We start from the raw sequence: 18,121 nt of genomic DNA, 5'->3' as shown, positions 1-18,121 counted from the left end.
ATTCAGTTGTGCATCTGACTTTGTTATCACCTTTTCCTGTCTTGATGTCACAGTCGTCTGCCGTTGTGTTCCATGTGTAGATCACTGAGAGAAACTGAATTCTGACAGATTATATAATGGGGCTAGATTTTGGAGGTCTGTCTCTTTCTGTGTGTGCATGTATGCGTGTACACCCCAGCAAGACTAGGGTTAGCCCATGCTTGGCCAGTGTCCCATGAGATTTACACAACCATCATAATCCTTTCTTCTTATAGGACAGTGTTTGTTTTTGTATCGGCGGTATCCGTGTGTGTCTATATTTCTGTGGGTGTGTGTTACTGCCACGTGAACAGTGGCTAAATGGGATGGATTTGAGCTTTTGATCCTCTGATGCAGAAGGTTTTATTTTGTACACTTAAAAAAAATATATATATTTTTTTTTAAATGATGCATTTGAGCTGAGCGAGAGCTAGCAGTCTGTTAGTTAGTCAGTCAGTCCGAATCAGCTTGTGAGTTTTTGGTTGTAGTTTTAACATTAAACGTTGGAAAAGGGAGAGCTGTTACCCAATAACCTTGGTGTGAGTTTTAGAACAACCTCTAAGAACAGAAGTGGTCTCTGGCGGTTTGGACAGCATTACCAGCATCTCTTTCCTCCGAAGGCGGAGTTTGAGGAGCAGAAGGAGGCGGAGCTAGCAGAACAGAGGCAGAGCTTCTTCGGTGCTGAACACGAGCAGAAGGAACAAAGCTACACCGACAAGATGAGCCAGCTCACTGCACAACTGCTACAGCTGGACACTGTGGTGTCACAGGTAACCCACACCACACACATACCGGAGTATTTGAGCGTGTCCAATATGACTGGAGCGCCGAGCGAGATTCCCAAAGGCTGGAGCGTCGGCCTTCTCACCCGCTCCAACTTCACTCCAGTAGCGTTTACTTCACGAGCTCTGGGCATGCCCGGCCCAGCATGCACTTGTCGTCTACTTGTGTGCAGCAATAGCCCCTTGCTTTAGACACAGTCGCAATAGCCCCTTGCGACTGTCTGTTTGCTGAATATTTTCAGAAACAAACTAATAAAACACACAGGTGCAAAATCAAGTTGACTTCCAAGGATGAGGCGCAATAAGGGAGTGCGGTGATCCAACGGTAGTGTCCACAACTAAAGAGTCATTGTAGAATCTGAGAAAGCATGATGGTATACCTACTACGTGCACATGCTAAAAGATGTATGTGGGTAGATATCGAAGTGTCATTGTAGCAAAGTATTTATAAACAAAGAATCGTATTTCTTAAACGTTTCGTTCATCATACAATCAACCATAATTGATTTAGGTCCAATATGCCTGGCATATTCCCACGTTCAGAGAGCTTTGTCTTGATTGGGTTATTTTGCCTAAAAACCTTTGGTCCTAGAAAAATAAAAACAATTCTGCATCCCTGGTGGCTCTGCAAGTGTGGAGAGGATATTCTCTGCTGCTGACCTGCTGACCTGCTCTCCAGACACCATCGTATGAGCCTGAAGCCACAGACTGGCCAAACTCGGGCTTCTAAAAATGAAGGCACTAAAGTCATTATTTTATTTGTATTTAATTCTATAAGTCACAGCCTACATGCACATTTTCTAGATTATAATGATTGAATACGCTTTATGTCCTTACCAGCTTATTGTGTCGACACGAGCAAAAGCTTCACAATGTTTTTCTTTGTAGGCTTTAGCCTTGAAACAGTTGAAATAATATAGCCTAAATAATTCATTTCCGTTCCTTATTAGACTCCCTGTCGGTCTCCTGACGTATTTAGTGTTTATATACTGTTTAATATGACATAAAGTCTATTTGAAATTATGAGTGCTTCTTAATACACCTTCATGTTTATTTTAATACTTTTCATTCAAATCATATGGTTTGGTTTCAATACTTCAAAACCAAATGGTAGGTCTAGGTAGTCACAAAAATAGATGGGTGCTGGTTAAATTGGAATTTTAATGAAGGGAGCAAATGCAGTAGGAAAGGACATGGTGTGCGGTTTTCAGCGGTAGGAAAGGACATGGTGTGCGTTTTTCAGCGGTAGGAAAGGACATGGTGTGCGGTTTTCAGCGGTAGGAAAGGACTTGGTGTGCGGTTTTCAGCGGTAGGAAAGGACATGGTGTGCGGTTTTCAGGGGTAGGAAAGGACTTGGTGTGCGGTAGGAAAGGACATGATGTGCGGTTTTCAGCGGTAGGAAAGGACATGGCGTGCGGTAGGAAAGGACATGGTGTGCGGTTTTCAGCGGTAGGAAAGGACATGGAGCTCCAGCATGAGCGAAGAGTGGGATTTCCAATCGCTCAACCTCCACTCACATACTCTGAAACACACACCACACACTGTTAGTATGAAATTAATTCTGTGGGCAAGACAAGCCCAACTATCACCAGACTGAGGGAGGGGGGCACAAAGGGAGAAAAAACAGGAAAATGAGAGAGGACATGGTGATATATAAGAGTAGAGGAGACAGAGGGAAGAGGATGATTGTGGTGGGAGACTTGCAGGAGGAGAATAAAAAAGAGGATGTTTTGTTATCACTCTTAATGTCTAGAACCACACTCTCACTGCCCTGTGGCTCTTCTAAAGGGATTATCTTCCTCATTAATCTCAATACTAATTCCGTGTGTCTGCTGTCTGGCGCGCGCGCACTCTGCTGTCTGGCGCGCGCGCACTCTGCTGTCTGGCGCGCGCGCACTCTGCTGTCTGGCGCGCGCGCACTCTGCTGGCTGGCGCGCGCGCACTCTGCTGTCTGGCGCGCGCGCACTCTGCTGTCTGGCGCGCGCGCACTCTGCTGCTGGCTGGCGCGCGCGCACTCTGCTGTCTGGCTGGCGCGCGCACTCTGCTGTCTGGCTGGCGCGCGCGCACTCTGCTGTCTGGCTGGCGCGCGCACTCTCTGCTGTCTCTGCTGGCTGCACTCTGCGTCTGGCGCGCGCGCACTCTGCTGTCTGGCTGGCGCGCGCACTCTGCTGTCTGGCTGGCGCGCGCGCACTCTGCTGTCTGGCTGGCGCGCGCGCACTCTGCTGTCTGGCTGGCGCGCGCGCACTCTGCTGTGGCTGGCTGCTGTCGCGCGCGCACTCTGCTGTCTGGCTGGCTGGCGCGCGCGCACTCTGCTGTCTGGCTGACGCGCGCGCACTCTGCTGTCTGGCTGGCGCGCGCGCACTCTGCTGTCTGGCTGGCGCGCGCCTCTGAAACACACACCACACACTGTTAGTATGAAATTCAGAGTCTCACTCTGCTGTCTGGCGCGCGCACACACACACTCTGCTGTCTGGATGTAAATCTGTAATCTCTCCATGCATAATGGCATTTCAGTTACATGCATTGTTTATTCCAAAATGATTTTCATTCATCCATCCATTCCTCCCAGTATGTTCATCACGGCAGAGTTCCCAAGCTTACCATGACTGACAGGTCTGCTTTCTATCCAACTTTATTCACAGAGACCATCTATTCTATTCCAATGCTATTTTAGACACCCCCCCACCAGGGGTGTGGATGTGTTTATTTCAATAGTGTTTCCATGGATCAGGTAGTGTGGGGTATTTGTGCTCCAACAACTACCCCCCCTTAGGGATATGGGGGGACTGTTGCTAAGGCAACTAGTATTGGTTGTTAGACAGAGGGAGAAAGAGGGGGGAGAAATTGTAAGAGAACGAGCGAGACTGCGGAGGAGATGGAGAGAGGAGCCAAGTAAAAGCTTTGGGAAGGAAAGGTAAAGGGATTCAGAGGGGGAGAGGGAAGAAATGGGAGGTAAAGGGATTCAGAGGGAGGGGGAGAGGGAAGAAATGGGAGGGAGTTCAGATTTCAACTCACTCTCTAAATGTTTGTGTTGAAGCAGAGCTGCTGCCTGCCAGGCACGCAGGATTACACCATTGTTTGTGTGTGAGAGTGCTTCCTGGAAGGCTAAATAGGCAAATCTCAAACTAATGCTGACTGAAAATGGGGACTGTCCGTCTCTCTTTCTCTGATTGGACATTAGAAGACACATGGTTCTGCTTTTGGCTCTGTTATGTAAAGGGAGTGTGATGTTGAATGCAACTGTGTTATCTATGACTGGGAGGACAATTCTTGGATCACGTCTTGTGATGGTTTCCTGTCTCTGGTTTCTTTTCTCTCTGGCTCTCAGCTGCACACAGAGAGACACACACACACACACACACACACCTGTCTGTCTTTTGTATTGGTACTGCTGTGCTATGACTCTCTCTCTCGCTCTCCAGCTGCGAGCGGAGGTGGGTAGTCTACAGGGGGAGTTGGAGGGGAAGAGGTCAGAGATGGAGACCCTGGATACACTCCTCCAACGGCGAGAACGAGAGAGTCAGGAGGGAGGCAACCTCCTCAACATGCTTACTGAGGACCTACACACTGCCAAGGAGGAGAGGTGAGGCTGTCTGGATGAATGTAGGCCTGACAATGACCAGCTAGAGTGTGTATGCTTCTTTAATGAAAAAAAATGCTTTCGAGTTTTAAAAAAACAAATTGAGTGATTTTGTTGGTCTCATCTCACTCTGACCTCTAGGCACACTCTCCAGTCAGCCAATGAGAGACTGAGGAAGGTTCTGATTGAGGTGGTTCTGAGCACCATGGCAATGGAGGAGCTAATTGGCTGCCGGGTCAAAGCCTGTGTCGGGGTCAGAGGTCATGATCAGGGTGACAGGCCAGGAGAGGAAACAACCAATCAGGAGGCAGGTTTGTGGAATCTAACAACTGGACCCGTTTCCTTGATACATTTATGACAGGGAGTGAACAAGGACACACTTGGGAAGAAAGGACTGATAACTGTGTGTAATACCTGACCTGTCTCCTCTTTCTGTAGCAGACATGTCGACAGGCGTTCTAGATCTCTCTCAGCGTGTGTGTGAGAACCTTCTACTGGCAGAGTCCCAAAAAAACTCTGGCGGAGAGGAAGCAGCCCTGGGAGCCTGCAGCCAACTACGCCACTCTGTGGACACACTCCTGGAGCTCCTCACACGCGCTAGCACACAGGTAACACACACTAGCTTGTCGGCATGCAGCGAACGCTTGAGAGGTTAGTGGGGGGTCAACACAACATTCTATGCATTGAATTTGCATGAAGCTCAGCCACTGATCTTTGTTCCTCTGTCTGTCTCGCTCTTTTTTGGTCTCTCTAGTTGGAGGAGTCTTGTTCTGTCCATCTGTCTCTGGAGGAGAGATTTTCCCAGGGCCGTTCAGACTCCTCCCAGATGCTGCTCCAACACCAGCTCGTGTTGGATCAGCTGGACCAGGAAGCGGGACTCAAGAGCAAGCTCCAGCTGGAGCTCCACAAAGCCGAAGGTCTGTAGAGATACTGTGTGTGTCTCCGATGTGTTTTTAGAATCTTTGTTTGTAAAAACAGTGTGATGTTGTGTGTGCATTCATGTATCTGTGTGTGTATACTGTTTTTGTGTGTGTAGGTCTGTTGGAGGGCTATGTGGCTGAGAAGGCAACTCTGGAAGAATCTCTACAACAAAAGGAGGCTCAGGAAGAACGGCTTGTTGATGAGCTAGAGGGCCTCCAGGCGCAGCTGCACCAGATGGATGGCCTCACGGTGGAGCTGGAGGGCCTCAGGGTGCAGCTGCATCAGAAGGAAGGCCTCACCTCTGAGCTAGAGGACCTCAGGGTGCAGTTGCAGGAGCTAAGCGAGGAGCACCGTCTCCTCCAGCGCCAGAAGGTCCATCTCACCGCTGGACTGGGAGAGAGAGAAAAGGGTGAGGAAGGGGATAGATGAGAGAAAATGTGGTTTAAGCTTAACTGGGATTGATTATGTTGCATATGTTTTGAGTACACGTTAAGTCATGTTCTAAGTTGTCTGTTCTTCCTGTAGGGTCCTGTCAGAGTATAGAGGGGGACACGGGTTTGTCGCTCAGTTTCCTGTGTGTGTCTGTTTGTGCGTTTTAAAAACTGCCCCGTCTCATTTCTTATACAGAGTCCATGGCATGGGGATTAGTGTGTGTGTGAGTCGATTAATGCAGAATGTTTATTTGTGTGGTTGTATTTGTTTGCTATGACTTGTGGCCAAGTTTTTTTTTCTTTTCTTTTTTTCTTCTTTTTTTTAATAAAAAAACCCAGAAGTTTCCTCCTGACTAACTGTATACTTCCCCTTATCTATAGAAAGTACATGTTTGGAAGGATTGTGTTTGTGTTCCTAACCACCTGTGCTGTGTATCTAAAGGCCTCCTCGTTGAGGCAGATCGTCTGGCCCAGGAGAGGCTGTGTGTGCAGCGGCAGGCGGCGAAAGACCGCAGCTCACTGGCTTTGCGCCTCAGGGCTCTGGAGACCGAGCTTGAGGAACAGGAGAACCAGGGCCTGACGGCGGAGCAGCAGCACAGGGCTCAATCAGAAGACTTCCAGCAGCGCGTCCAGGCCCTCGAGAAACAGCTCAAACACAACAGACAGTTTATAGACGTAAGTGTCACGCTGTGGGGAAATGTATGGATGTGTAAAACACACACTTGCACACACTCAAGTTTATCTGTGTCTCTCCAGGAGCAGGCAGTGGAGCGGGAGCATGAGAGAGATGAGTTCCAACAGGAGATCAGAAGTCTGGAGGCTCAGCTCAGACAGCCAGCCAGACACACTGCCGGGGCCAGCAAGGGCCAGTGGGTAAGAAACGCACACACGCATTCTTACCTTAGTGTATTGGTGTTAGTCAAGACAATATCTGATGTTGAGTCATTATAGATATTGAATGTTTCTAATGTTTGAGTTCCTGCTCCTGAATGGACCTGTTGCTGACTGTTTTGTTTTATTTCACGGAATGCTCTAGATTGAAGACTTGGTTCTGCAGGTATGGAATCTCACCAGTGACTCCTAAAGCTACATGCTACTCTGCCATGCCCCCACCGTGTGTGTGTTGTGATCACACCTGCGTGAATAACTGATACATAATCATTGAAGATCCATCTGCCGTTAGAGCGCCGCCGCTTCTCTCTCCTTTTCATCCCCCTTTTCTCCATCTCGCCCTCCTTTCCCTTCCCTTCCATCCCTCTGTGCTGTGTGTTGCTGCTCTGTCTCATGGCTTCAGTTGTGGTAGTGGCTGCAGACCCGGAATGGCTTTAGTAAACCTGGCGTACAGCTTAACATGGGAAACTCCATAGTAACCTGGCAACTGGCGCCCTGACAACCGACATTACCCCACCTGTTTCTTTCTCAGGTGGAGAGCCTTCAAGCCCTCATCAGGGACAAGACAGAAGACCACACCTCCCTGCTGGCAGCCAATCAACAGGTCCAGCTCGAGGTTGCTGAGCGCAATGAGGAGATTGACAAGCTGGCTGGGCGAATTAGTGAGCTGGAACAGGCGTTGCTAAGCAGCTCCGAGAGCAGCAGAGCTGTCAGTCAACTGGAGCAGGAGCTGCGCAGAACTCGGCAGAGAGAAGAGGAGCTCACACAGGTAAACTCTATCACTCCCTCTCTCACTCTCTCACACACACTAAATGACTCTCTCCCTCCAGGATAAGGAGTCATTGCAGCAGCAGCAGTTGTCAAATCGTCTCCAGATTTCAGCCCTGCAGTCTAAACTGGATGAGACCCGTCACTGTTACCGTGACAACAATGCTAGCACCACCGACCCCATCCAGCTTCTCCGAGACGCGTTGGACACCGCACAGCAAGACCTGCAGAACAAGGAGAAACAGGTGTGTGTTTCCAACCTCAACACCTGCTTTAGTAAAAGGTCTAACAGAGCTTAACTGCTACCTGCTGTCTAGTGTATGGAGATCTTTGGCCAGAGAAGATTAGTTTGCTTGGTTGCATTAATTTGTTAACGTGTGTGTGTGTTCTAGGTGTGTGTGTTGGTTGGTCAAATGGAGGAGACTCAGAGAGACCTGACCATAAAAGAGGCGGAGTTAAAACATCTCACTCTCCAGCTGGAGCTCCTGACCAATCAGAACACGGATACCATCACCCAGCTTCACGACCAAGTCGCTTCTCTCAAAGTAGGTCTGCTACAGTTTTCAGTCATGCTAGTACTTGTTAGTCCTCTCTAATGCCAACAATGATTGTCCTACTGTGTTCTAAATCTCCCCCCTGTGTCTTTCTCTGTTTAGGAGACAGTTTCAGCCCTTACCTTTCGCCTGGAGGAGAGAGATTGGAGAGGAGGAGAGTCTCCCATCTGCTCTGTTAGAGGAGAAGAATGAGGAGATAGACCACCTGACCCAGGAGATACACAAGCTAGAACTGGATCTGGAGACAGCCAGGGACATCACGGTACACACACCCACCCACATACACACAGGCCTCCATAATTCAGCCCTGTTATATAATAACATAATCTCTCAGAATTCAAACTACTGTGACCTCTATGTAGTACACACACACAATGGAACGGTCATTATTTTTGCCTGAACTCAAAGCCATTCTCCCGGTCTCTCTACAGGCCTTCCAGACAGAACTTGAAGACCTCCGCTCCCAGGTGGAGCACCTCCGCTGTGACATCATCAGGGTGCGTCAGGACAAGCAGGAAGAGGAGGAGCGGTTTCACGAGGTCATCAGCACGCTACAGGCGGAGCTAAACACCCTTGGCCCCGCCTACCACGAGGTCAGCGACCTATCACAAGAGGGCGACAGTGTTAACCCTTCATCTGCTCCCAGCCCGGAACCTGCCAACTACCCCCAACCAGAGAGAGGAGGAGGAGGAGAGGGCGACAGTGTTAACCCTTCATCTGCTCCCAGCCCGGAACCTGCCAACTACCCCCAACCAGAGAGAGGAGGAGGAGGAGAGGGCGACAGTCTTAAGCAGGAGATGCATCTCCTCCACTCATCTTCTCGTTCTCGTGTGGAGGCCATGCAGGGGCAGCTGGAGGTGACGGTGGGAGAGAAGGAGGCGATGGAGAGACTGCTGCTCTCTCAGGAGGAAGAGTACAGAGGACAGGGGGAGGAGACGGGGAAGAGGCTCAGGGAAGAGAGGGAGAGAGGGGAAGAGGTAAAGAGAGAACTCCATCTAAAAGAGGCTGAGCTTGAAGAGGTGAGAGCCAGGAAAAAAGGTCTGGAAGAGGAGAGGGATGCAGCTGTGGAGGAGAGCGGTCGCTGGCAGGCTCTTGCCCAGGAGACGAACTCCCTGCGAGGGGAGAGAACTCGGCTAGACTCCCTGGTCCTGGAGCTAAAATCAAGGGTTGAAGAGCGGGAGAAAGAGACTGAAGCCCTTCTACAGACCTTGGTGGCTGTCGAGATAGCGAAGGCAGAACTTTCGTCAGAACGCGAGGCCCTGCGGAAGAAGGAGTGCAGACTCCAAGAGGAAATAGAACGCCTCCAGCAGGAAGTGACCTCTCAGGGAGCCTGCCTCCAGGAAGTCAGCTGTCAACTAGAGGAGAGGCGAGCCAACCGGGAGGAGGCTCAGAAGGAAGTGCTGGTAAGTGGCGGCAGCGTCGATCCAATCAGATTGACTCAAAATGTGGCATCAATTTAAACACATTTCTTTCTCGCCAAGTAGGGGCGGTGTTATATTTAGTAGTATTAGTTATTTGTAGAATTAGTTGGTAGGTAAAGGTTGACGCAGAAAGGATAAGTTGTCTTCTTTGAAAGCCTGCCTGATGTTTTCAAACTTGAGTAATCAATTCCATTTAGCCTCTCTAAGCCTAACTTGCAACACTAAGTAGCTTTCACTATTTAGGCATTTTTCTGTCAGCTCAGCTCCCTCTAACCCAGCTGGTTAAAGAGGGAGAGAGTGAACGAGGGATTGACTCTTTGGAGAAAATGCATCAGCTAAATGGTATATTTATAGAGGGGAAGAGACTAAGAGTAGGCATAAGAGAGAGAAAATAGGAGATGTTGATGTGTTGGCACCCAACAGAAGAGTGCTACTCATAGAGGAAGTGACCTCATCAGAAAGAGGAAGCCAGGAGTGGTCAGAAAACAGTTCCGTGTTGTGAAGTTCTTTCAAACTGGCATTTATTTACTTTCTTTCTGAAACTGGAGAATGGAGTATAGGTTTCTCGCCATGTGTTCTGGAATGCAACTTGCCAATCACTATTTTATTTTAAACACTTTTGGTGAGCAGTTTGCTATAGATTTGTGTTTGGGGAAAATAATGGTGTTGAGTAGGGTTAGTCGCTCAGCATTTTCTGGACATGGTGGGTAGGAAGGGTAAGGGATTTGTGTTGGTGTGTGTTTTGCATATGTTTCTTGTTGTCTTCAAGGTTTTTAGTGCTGTTCTTAAATGAATCAAAGCCCAGGATAATGGATTGCAAGAAAGCTTTTGTGCAAAGAAGACTGATTACATATTTGATGGTGCTGTTGATATTGATCATACTGATGATGAAGGCTCTTCTCTTAGACATGTGCTGAGGAAACTCTGGCGAAGGCTGACGCTGCCCTGAGACAGAGGGAGGAGGAGCTACAGAGACTAGGGGCAGAGCATCAAGCCCTGGAGGCAGAGTTAGCAGCTGTGAAGGAGGGTCTTTGCTCCAGCACAGAGAGAGCTGAGAAACTACTGGAGGAGGGACAGGTACAGTGTGTGTGTGGGGGGGGGGAAGAGTGTGGTGTGTGTGTGTGTATATTTAAACTGAACATATCAATCAGACCAAGGACCGGGCCCTGGTTGACCTGGAAACCAATAACCAGCATCTGAAAGCAGAGCTCCGGGGCCTACAGGAAGACCTGGCCGTGCAGGAAGAGGAGCTGGCCTATCAGCAACGAGAACTGCTGCAGCTCAGACAGACCTGCAACCCGCACAGCAGACAGACACACTCATTGAAGGGTGAGTACACATTCAAGCTGCTACACAGACAATGGTGTTTCTCTGATGAGTGCAGAGCTGTTGGATGACCGTGATCATCTTCCTCCTCCAGACGTCACGCCCAGAGGATTCCAGGATGGTGTGTCTCCCAACGAGTCCCTGAGTTCTCCCGAGGTTCTCCGTCGACTGGACTGTTCTGATGAGAGAACCAGAGAGGACAGGTTCCACCCCTCTGTTCTCCACGGTTCTAGACTGTCTGACCTCAGTGCTTTAAACAGCACAGGCCTGGGGCTCCAGGCTAAAGCCTCCCCCCGGGGAAGGAAAGACCAGTCCTGCCCAGGGACAATCAGCCCAGAGCTGGGCACACACAGCACCCACTCCCCTGGGTCCATCTCTGCCTCGGACAACCTCTCCATGTTGGACTCAATGGACGCTGACAAGGTGGGTGGAAAAATTGTTGGGAAATGTGTCCACACACACACACACACACACACACACACACACACACACACACACACACACACACACACACACATATTAAACCTCTCTCACCTGTCAGGTGCATGAGCTGGAAGCCCTGGACCTGATGGCCCCTCCCTCATCTCTTGGCTCCGCCTCTCCTCTGTCTGCAACGGAGTGGGCCAGTGATGGATATGTCAGCAGTAAGTCTGTTTCTGTCATTTTGTTGGTCCTGTCCGTCTGTGTTCATGTGTCTAATCTCTGTCTGTCTGTGCCGGTGTCTTTCTCTCGGTCGTGTAGATGTCGGTTCAGAGCTCGGTGTAAGACTCAAGGTAGAGTTGGAGCAGACAGAGAGGCTGGACGCACAGTTCTTGGAGTACCTGCGTTGTCGAGGCATGAACCCCGCAACCAACACACACACAGGCAGTGCCGCCGGGAGTATGAGCTACAACGACGAACTGTTGTCTCCTGAACTACAAGTATGAACACACACATGCCTTAAATGTTTCAAATGAGCCCTATACCAAACTATGTGTGTGTATTTCCAGGGTCTATTGAAGAGAGTGTACCAGGAGAGCTGCAGGGTTCTCGCCCTCTCCCAGCGTAACGCCCCCTCTTACCACCTCTCATTGGACCAGACGATCTGTCAGTTAGACTCTAAAGCTCCTCCAATGTGTTGGGAGCAGGAGAAGAGGGTGTTACAGGAAACTGTCATCGCTCTGAGAGAACTGCTCTGTCGGATGGCACAAAGACCGGTGAGTGTGTGAGATCTGTGCTTAACTTCTGCATGTTTGCATACTGACCCTCCTGTGTGTTTTAACAGGAGAACTCGGATGCTGGTTGGAGCAGAGGGCAGCAGGCTGCAGTAAGGGGTGTGTTTGACTGTGAAAGGGCAGGGCTTTCCGTCGACTGGACTGAGGAGTCATCTAAAGGGGAGGTGTTATCCAGGCTGAGGGCGGAACTAGAGGAGAGCAGAGAGCGACTTAACTCCTCCCACAGCACCCAGCAGGAACTACAAAACGAGATCTGCAAACTCGGGTATACATACATGCATGCATGCATACATACATACATACATTTTATGTATGCACACACATTAATAAAAATACTGATGGTGTGTCCTCTCCCAGGCTGTGTATAGAGGACTGTGAGGAGGCTGTAAGGAGGGAGGAGACCAGAGTCCAGGAGCTACAGCAGGAGCTGGACCAGGAGAGAACTCTCACACACCTCCGGGAGAAGGAAGAGGAGCAGCAGAGATCAGAGGTCGTGGCCCTGAGGGGTCTGCTGGACCAGGAGAGGACGACCTCAAGTAACCTCCGACAGGAACTCCAGATAGAACTCTCCCGCGGCCACCTCCTCCAATCACAGCTCGACACACGGCTAGCCGATGCCCATAAGGAGCTGGAGGAGGAATGCGCCCGTTCCGCCCGGCAACTCGACACTTTCCAGTCACAGGAAAAGAGTCGGCTGGAACACTTCCTGAAAGAGGCTGAGTCCCGCCTAGCCAACGCCCACATGAAGGAACTGGAGGAGGAATGCGAGCGCTCCGCCCGGCGTCTCGATGACATCACACGCAGACAAGAAGCGGACGCGTCCCGAGACAGGAAGTTCATCTCGGAGCTCCGCTCTCAACTGGAGCAGGAGAGGAGGCAGGGGGAGGAGCTAGCCACCATGACAGATGGACTGAGGGCGGAACTTCTGCAGAACCAGAGGAGAGTAGAGGAGGAAGAGAGGAAGAGGAGAGAGGAGGCACAGAGAGATCAGGATGCTGCAGCCTGCCTCAGAGTTACTATGGAGACACTCAAGGAGCAGAAGCAGGAGGCTAGTCGAGCATTGGAGACTGAGAGAGAGCGTTCTGGTCGCTTAGGGGCGGAGCGCAATGTGCTGAGGGAGAGGCTTCGATCGGTCAATGACGAACAGAGGGAGCGGGAGGAACAGAGGGAGAGGGAGAGGAGGAAGGAGAGACAGGAGCAGACGGTGAGAGAGAGGCGACACGAGAGAACCAGCAACAAACTGGTGAGATTTTCACGCAACATTTTAGCATTGCCTGTCTGACTTGTAATACAACTGTGTCTCAGCCACTTGTATGCCATCTTTGTCTTGTTTACTTTCCTGTTTTCTCTTCTCTCTCTCTGCAGTGTGAATTGGAGTTATTGCGGCAGCAGGACCTGCAGAGGATGAGACATCTCCAGCAGACTCTGGCTGAGCTAGAGAGGGAGGAGAGAGAGATGGCCACAGAGAGACTGTCCAACCGACACCAGTACAACGCTAGCCCACTCCAACTCAAGAATAACACATCGACTGGGCCAGACCAGACCAGCACAGCCCTATACAACCACCAGGTACCAGAAATGGCTGATCATAGCTTGGCCCATGCATAGCAACATGATGCACTGGGAGACGAGCTAGTTGGCAGTGTATTTGGGGGGATTTGCGACTACAATAAATGAGTTTGATAAGAACCTTGGTAACCAATTTCTCTCTGCTTGCAGTCTTCATCTTCCTCGGTGCTGGGGGAGAGGTTGTTGATGGAGAACTCTGACCTGTCGGCCCGCGTGAAAGAGCTAAGTCAGGAGACAGTTAACCTGAAACACACCCTGTCCTGTCTGGAACGACAGCTACGACAGGCAGAGACTGAGAACCGGCCCAGCACTGACCTCAGCAGCAGCAAGGTGAGCCACCCGGGCGCGCGAATGCCCCCATGGATCATCTGGTGTGAAGTCCCTTGTCTTGATGTCCCTTTAACCCTGTTTGTGTGTCTGTCCCTCTATTCCAGCGGCTGTATGAGCGCTATCTACGGGCTGAGAGCTTTAGGAAGTCTCTGGTCTACCAGAAGCGCTACCTTCTGCTCCTGCTGGGGGGCTTTCAGGACTGTGAACAGGCAACTCTCTGTCTTATCGCTCGGATGGGGGCGCACCCCTCGCCCCCCCACACACACTCTCCCCTCTCACGCTTCAGAGCTGCAGTACGAGCTGTCATCGCCATCTCACGGTGGGTTGGGTGTTGTGTTGCTCGTGTGTGTGGATGGGTGTTACAGTGCCTTGCGAAAGTATTCGGCCCCCTTGAACTTTGCGACCTTTTGCCACATTTCAGGCTTCAAACATAAAGATATAAATCTGTATTTTTTTGTGAAGAATCAACAACAAGTGGGACACAATCATGAAGTGGAATGACATTTATTGGATATTTCAAACTTTTTTAACAAATCAAAAACTGAAAAATTGGGCGTGCAAAATTATTCAGCCCCCTTAAGTTAATACTTTGTAGCGCCACCTTTTGCTGCGATTACAGCTGTAAGTCGCTTGGGGTATGTCTCTATCAGTTTTGCACATCGAGAGACTGAAATATTTTCCCATTCCTCCTTGCAAAACAGCTCGAGCACAGTGAGGTTGGATGGAGAGCATTTGTGAACAGCAGTTTTCAGTTCTTTCCACAGATTCTCGATTGGATTCAGGTCTGGACTTTGACTTGGCCATTCTAACACCTGGATATGTTTATTTTTGAACCATTCCATTGTAGATTTTGCTTTATGTTTTGGATCATTGTCTTGTTGGAAGACATCTCCGTCCCAGTCTCAGGTCTTTTGCAGACTCCATCAGGTTTTCTTCCAGAATGGTCCTGTATTTGGCTCCATCCATCTTCCCATCAATTTTAATCATCTTCCCTGTCCCTGCTGAAGAAAAGCAGGCCCAAACCATGATGCTGCCACCACCATGTTTGACAGTGGGGATGGTGTTTAGGGTGATGAGCTGTGTTGCTTTTACGCCAAAAATAACGTTTTGCATTGTTGACAAAAAGTTCAATTTTGGTTTCATATGACCAGAGTACCTTCTTCCACATGTTTGGTGTGTCTCCCAGGTGGCTTGTGGCAAACTTTAAACGACACTTTTTATGGATATCTTTAAGAAATGGCTTTCTTCTTGCCACTCTTCCATAAAGGCCAGATTTGTGCAATATACGACTGATTGTTGTCCTATGGACAGAGTCTCCCACCTCAGCTGTAGATCTCTGCAGTTCATCCAGAGTGATCATGGGCCTCTTGGCTGCATCTCTGATCAGTCTTCTCCTTGTATGAGCTGAAAGTTTAGAGGGACGGCCAGGTCTTGGTAGATTTGCAGTGGTCTGATACTCCTTCCATTTCAATATTATCGCTTGCACAGTGCTCCTTGGGATGTTTAAAGCTTGGGAAATCTTTTTTTATCCAAATCCGGCTTGAAACTTCTTCACAACAGTATCTCGGACCTGCCTGGTGTGTTCCTTGTTCTTCATGATGCTCTCTGCGTTTTTAACGGACCTCTGAGACTATCACAGTGCAGGTGCATTTATACGGAGACTTGATTACACACAGGTGGATTGTATTTATCATCATTAGTCATTTAGGTCAACATTGGATCATTCAGAGATCCTCACTGAACGTCTGGAGAGTTTGCTGCACTGAAAGTAAAGGGGCTGAATAATTTTGCACGCCCAATTTTTCAGTTTTTGATTTGTTAAAAAAGTTTGAAATATCCAATAAATGTCGTTCCACTTCATGATTGTGTCCCACTTGTTGTTGATTCTTCACAAAAAAAATACAGTTTTATATCTTTATGTTTGAAGCCTGAAATGTGGCAAAAGGTCGCAAAGTTCAAGGGGGCCGAATACTTTCGCAAGGCACTGTATATGTTAGAGCAATGGGTCATTGTGTCATGCATGTTAACCCTTCCCTGTCCTTCTCCAGACTGAAGTTCCTGACCAGGAAGTGGCAGAGAGTCATCAGGAGAGGAGTGACAACAACTGTCACTGTCAACGGACACAGCACAGGTGCGTGTGAGAGACATCCAGAGCGATGAAGATAGGATTACCAACGTCACACAGGCAAGGTACATGGACAGTTTTTGTAACCTTTCTATTTCACTCTCAGCTTCCAGGACTGAGGTTTTGAGGCAGCAGCAGCCACTGGCCAATCACAACTCCTCTCCACCTACTAGAGACAGCAGCCCCACCTGTAAGGGTGTGGTTTCACCAATGAAATCACCCTTCAGGCTGCAAAACCGGTACTGCTCCTTCCAATGTAAACATCTATTAATTTGAGGGGAAATCTTTTAACAACATAGCTTGAGATTTAATTTCTTTCCTTTTCTTTCTTCCTCTTGTCTTCTCTCTTATTCTCCCCTCTTGTACCCCCTAGAGTGTATTCCAACCCGGTCCTGTCCTCTGAGTGTGCTCCATCCAGTGTTCTGTCTCAGGATGCCGAGCGGTCTCTGACAGACTACATCTACCACCTGGAGAACGTACAGCAACGCCTGGGGGCTGCACGTCCAGGTACACACACACACACACACCCTGGTTACACTTAATAGTTGAGCACACACTCACTGAATGAGATGAGGGGGGAGATCAGAGGTGACAGGGAGAAAGAGGGGCTTTAGCTTGGTGATGGCATTGTACCACGGCAAGTCCACTACCCACAATCCCTGGGTTTAGGGGACGGCATTGTTACCATAGACACACTTCCTCTCCGACAAACTGATCAATCAATCTCACGACCTCCAATCCCATCTCCTGACCCAGTTGGCAGGGATTACTTAGCCCCGCCTCCAAGTTCCCCTGATATGATTGGCTATCGGCAGTTGTGGCTGCAAGAGAACAGGACATGGCTGTACCTCAGCTGTCTGTCCCTCATCTACCGGTACGGCCCAGGTGAGGACCTAACTACAAGTACCAGAATACACTGCTTTGTTAATATCTCCACACATCACCCCCACCATACTGAACAAACTACAAGTACCAGGATGCACATCTCAGGGTAGGGAACAATCTAGTGTAAGCAGGCACATGTGGGTAGTCACTACGTAACTATTCAATGGACCATTGTTCATTTTAGAATGGCTTTCTTCTGTACTGAGTGTTTTCCACAGATACCAGAGTGTTCATATGTTTGTGTGTGAGAGGGAGTGTGTGTTGCCCTTTTATCTGGTTCTGACACCTTGTTTTCTCTCCTCCAGACTCTCCATCTCTTCTCTCCTACCACAAGAAGTCTGACTGAAGGAATCAAGCAATGTATGAATGCCTCCTTTCAATGCAACATATTTATGATCCATCTGTGTTCAAATATACAAGGGAATTGTATTTGTCTAATATCTGATTTAGAAAGTTACTTTTTTTTTTAAAGACAACTATTTTTTTACGATGACTTTTTTCCACAGATATTTCTGTCGGCCTCCGAGTAAATCCTAAGAGGTCTTCTCACCCGAATGCATGTGTTTTTGAAAGTATTAGATTATATTTTTCTACCCGACCTTTATTCAAGTTTGTATCTCTGATTCTGTATATATGTTCGCTGTGGATAAATGTGTCAAGTTTCAGACTGGAATTCTGAGCTAGATCAAAGCTGGTGAATACGTTTTGTCAATGATTTTAATTTAATTTTTTATAGATCACCATTTCTACAAAATCAATAAATATTTGAATTGTGTGATTACCTGCCTTGCGCATATCTTTTTAAGGCAGGATCAGACATGCACAGACTTACATCAATACTTACAGTATTTTTAGATTGTGGGTTGATCAAAAACTGATGGTGGTACAAACACACCTCCATTTTACTTAGTTAATCATTCATTAACGCTGGTGATTAGTTCTGGGGTGCTTTGGAAGCACATTTATTTACCATCTCAAAATGAGACTGACGGTTTCAGACGGGCAAACAATCTTAATAACCAGCAAAATCTTAGGTAGTTATGTCTTCAGTTACACTGCAGATCATGACAACTCACATAGGGGTCAAATCACTGATATGACGTTTATTGGTGCTCTGGTAATTACAGATTAAACCATTTCTATACTATATTAGAATGTTTATCAGCAACAATTTCAGCTGGGGCTTAAATCACTGAGATGCCCATTAAATGATGTAATCATTCAGGGCATACAAGGTAGGTCATTGGTTAGTCGATTGGAACTGGTACCGTTTTACATGCGCACAGTTTTCCAGATAGTAGCTCAT

General features: G+C 48.6%; 1 protein-coding gene across 1 annotated transcript in view; it reads left to right on the top strand.

Moving 5' to 3' along the window:
* Window positions 1-17,594, top strand: part of LOC135543439 (pericentrin-like) — a 37,489-nt gene extending 19,895 nt beyond the window's left edge. The window contains 31 exon segments of the mRNA XM_064970695.1: window positions 639-788; window positions 4,223-4,383; window positions 4,522-4,691; window positions 4,819-4,988; window positions 5,135-5,297; window positions 5,417-5,710; window positions 5,827-5,856; window positions 6,175-6,407; window positions 6,489-6,605; window positions 6,769-6,789; window positions 7,156-7,392; window positions 7,454-7,636; window positions 7,784-7,936; window positions 8,048-8,089; window positions 8,091-8,207; window positions 8,377-9,348; window positions 10,273-10,443; window positions 10,518-10,695; window positions 10,787-11,115; window positions 11,234-11,336; window positions 11,434-11,612; window positions 11,682-11,888; window positions 11,957-12,171; window positions 12,264-13,149; window positions 13,272-13,475; window positions 13,626-13,805; window positions 13,910-14,124; window positions 15,854-15,936; window positions 16,037-16,169; window positions 16,304-16,437; window positions 17,121-17,594. Of these exon segments, the coding sequence (XP_064826767.1) occupies window positions 639-788; window positions 4,223-4,383; window positions 4,522-4,691; window positions 4,819-4,988; window positions 5,135-5,297; window positions 5,417-5,710; window positions 5,827-5,856; window positions 6,175-6,407; window positions 6,489-6,605; window positions 6,769-6,789; window positions 7,156-7,392; window positions 7,454-7,636; window positions 7,784-7,936; window positions 8,048-8,089; window positions 8,091-8,207; window positions 8,377-9,348; window positions 10,273-10,443; window positions 10,518-10,695; window positions 10,787-11,115; window positions 11,234-11,336; window positions 11,434-11,612; window positions 11,682-11,888; window positions 11,957-12,171; window positions 12,264-13,149; window positions 13,272-13,475; window positions 13,626-13,805; window positions 13,910-14,124; window positions 15,854-15,936; window positions 16,037-16,169; window positions 16,304-16,437; window positions 17,121-17,161 (6,471 nt within the window). The 3' untranslated portion in view covers window positions 17,162-17,594.
* The last annotated feature ends 527 nt before the right edge of the window (window positions 17,595-18,121 follow it).

Source organism: Oncorhynchus masou, chromosome 7 (assembly GCF_036934945.1).
Source record: "Oncorhynchus masou masou isolate Uvic2021 chromosome 7, UVic_Omas_1.1, whole genome shotgun sequence".
In the NCBI taxonomy this organism is placed as follows: domain Eukaryota; kingdom Metazoa; phylum Chordata; class Actinopteri; order Salmoniformes; family Salmonidae; genus Oncorhynchus; species Oncorhynchus masou.
The sequence above is the reverse complement of the archived record's forward strand: the minus strand, read 5'-3'. Positions and strand labels throughout refer to the sequence as shown.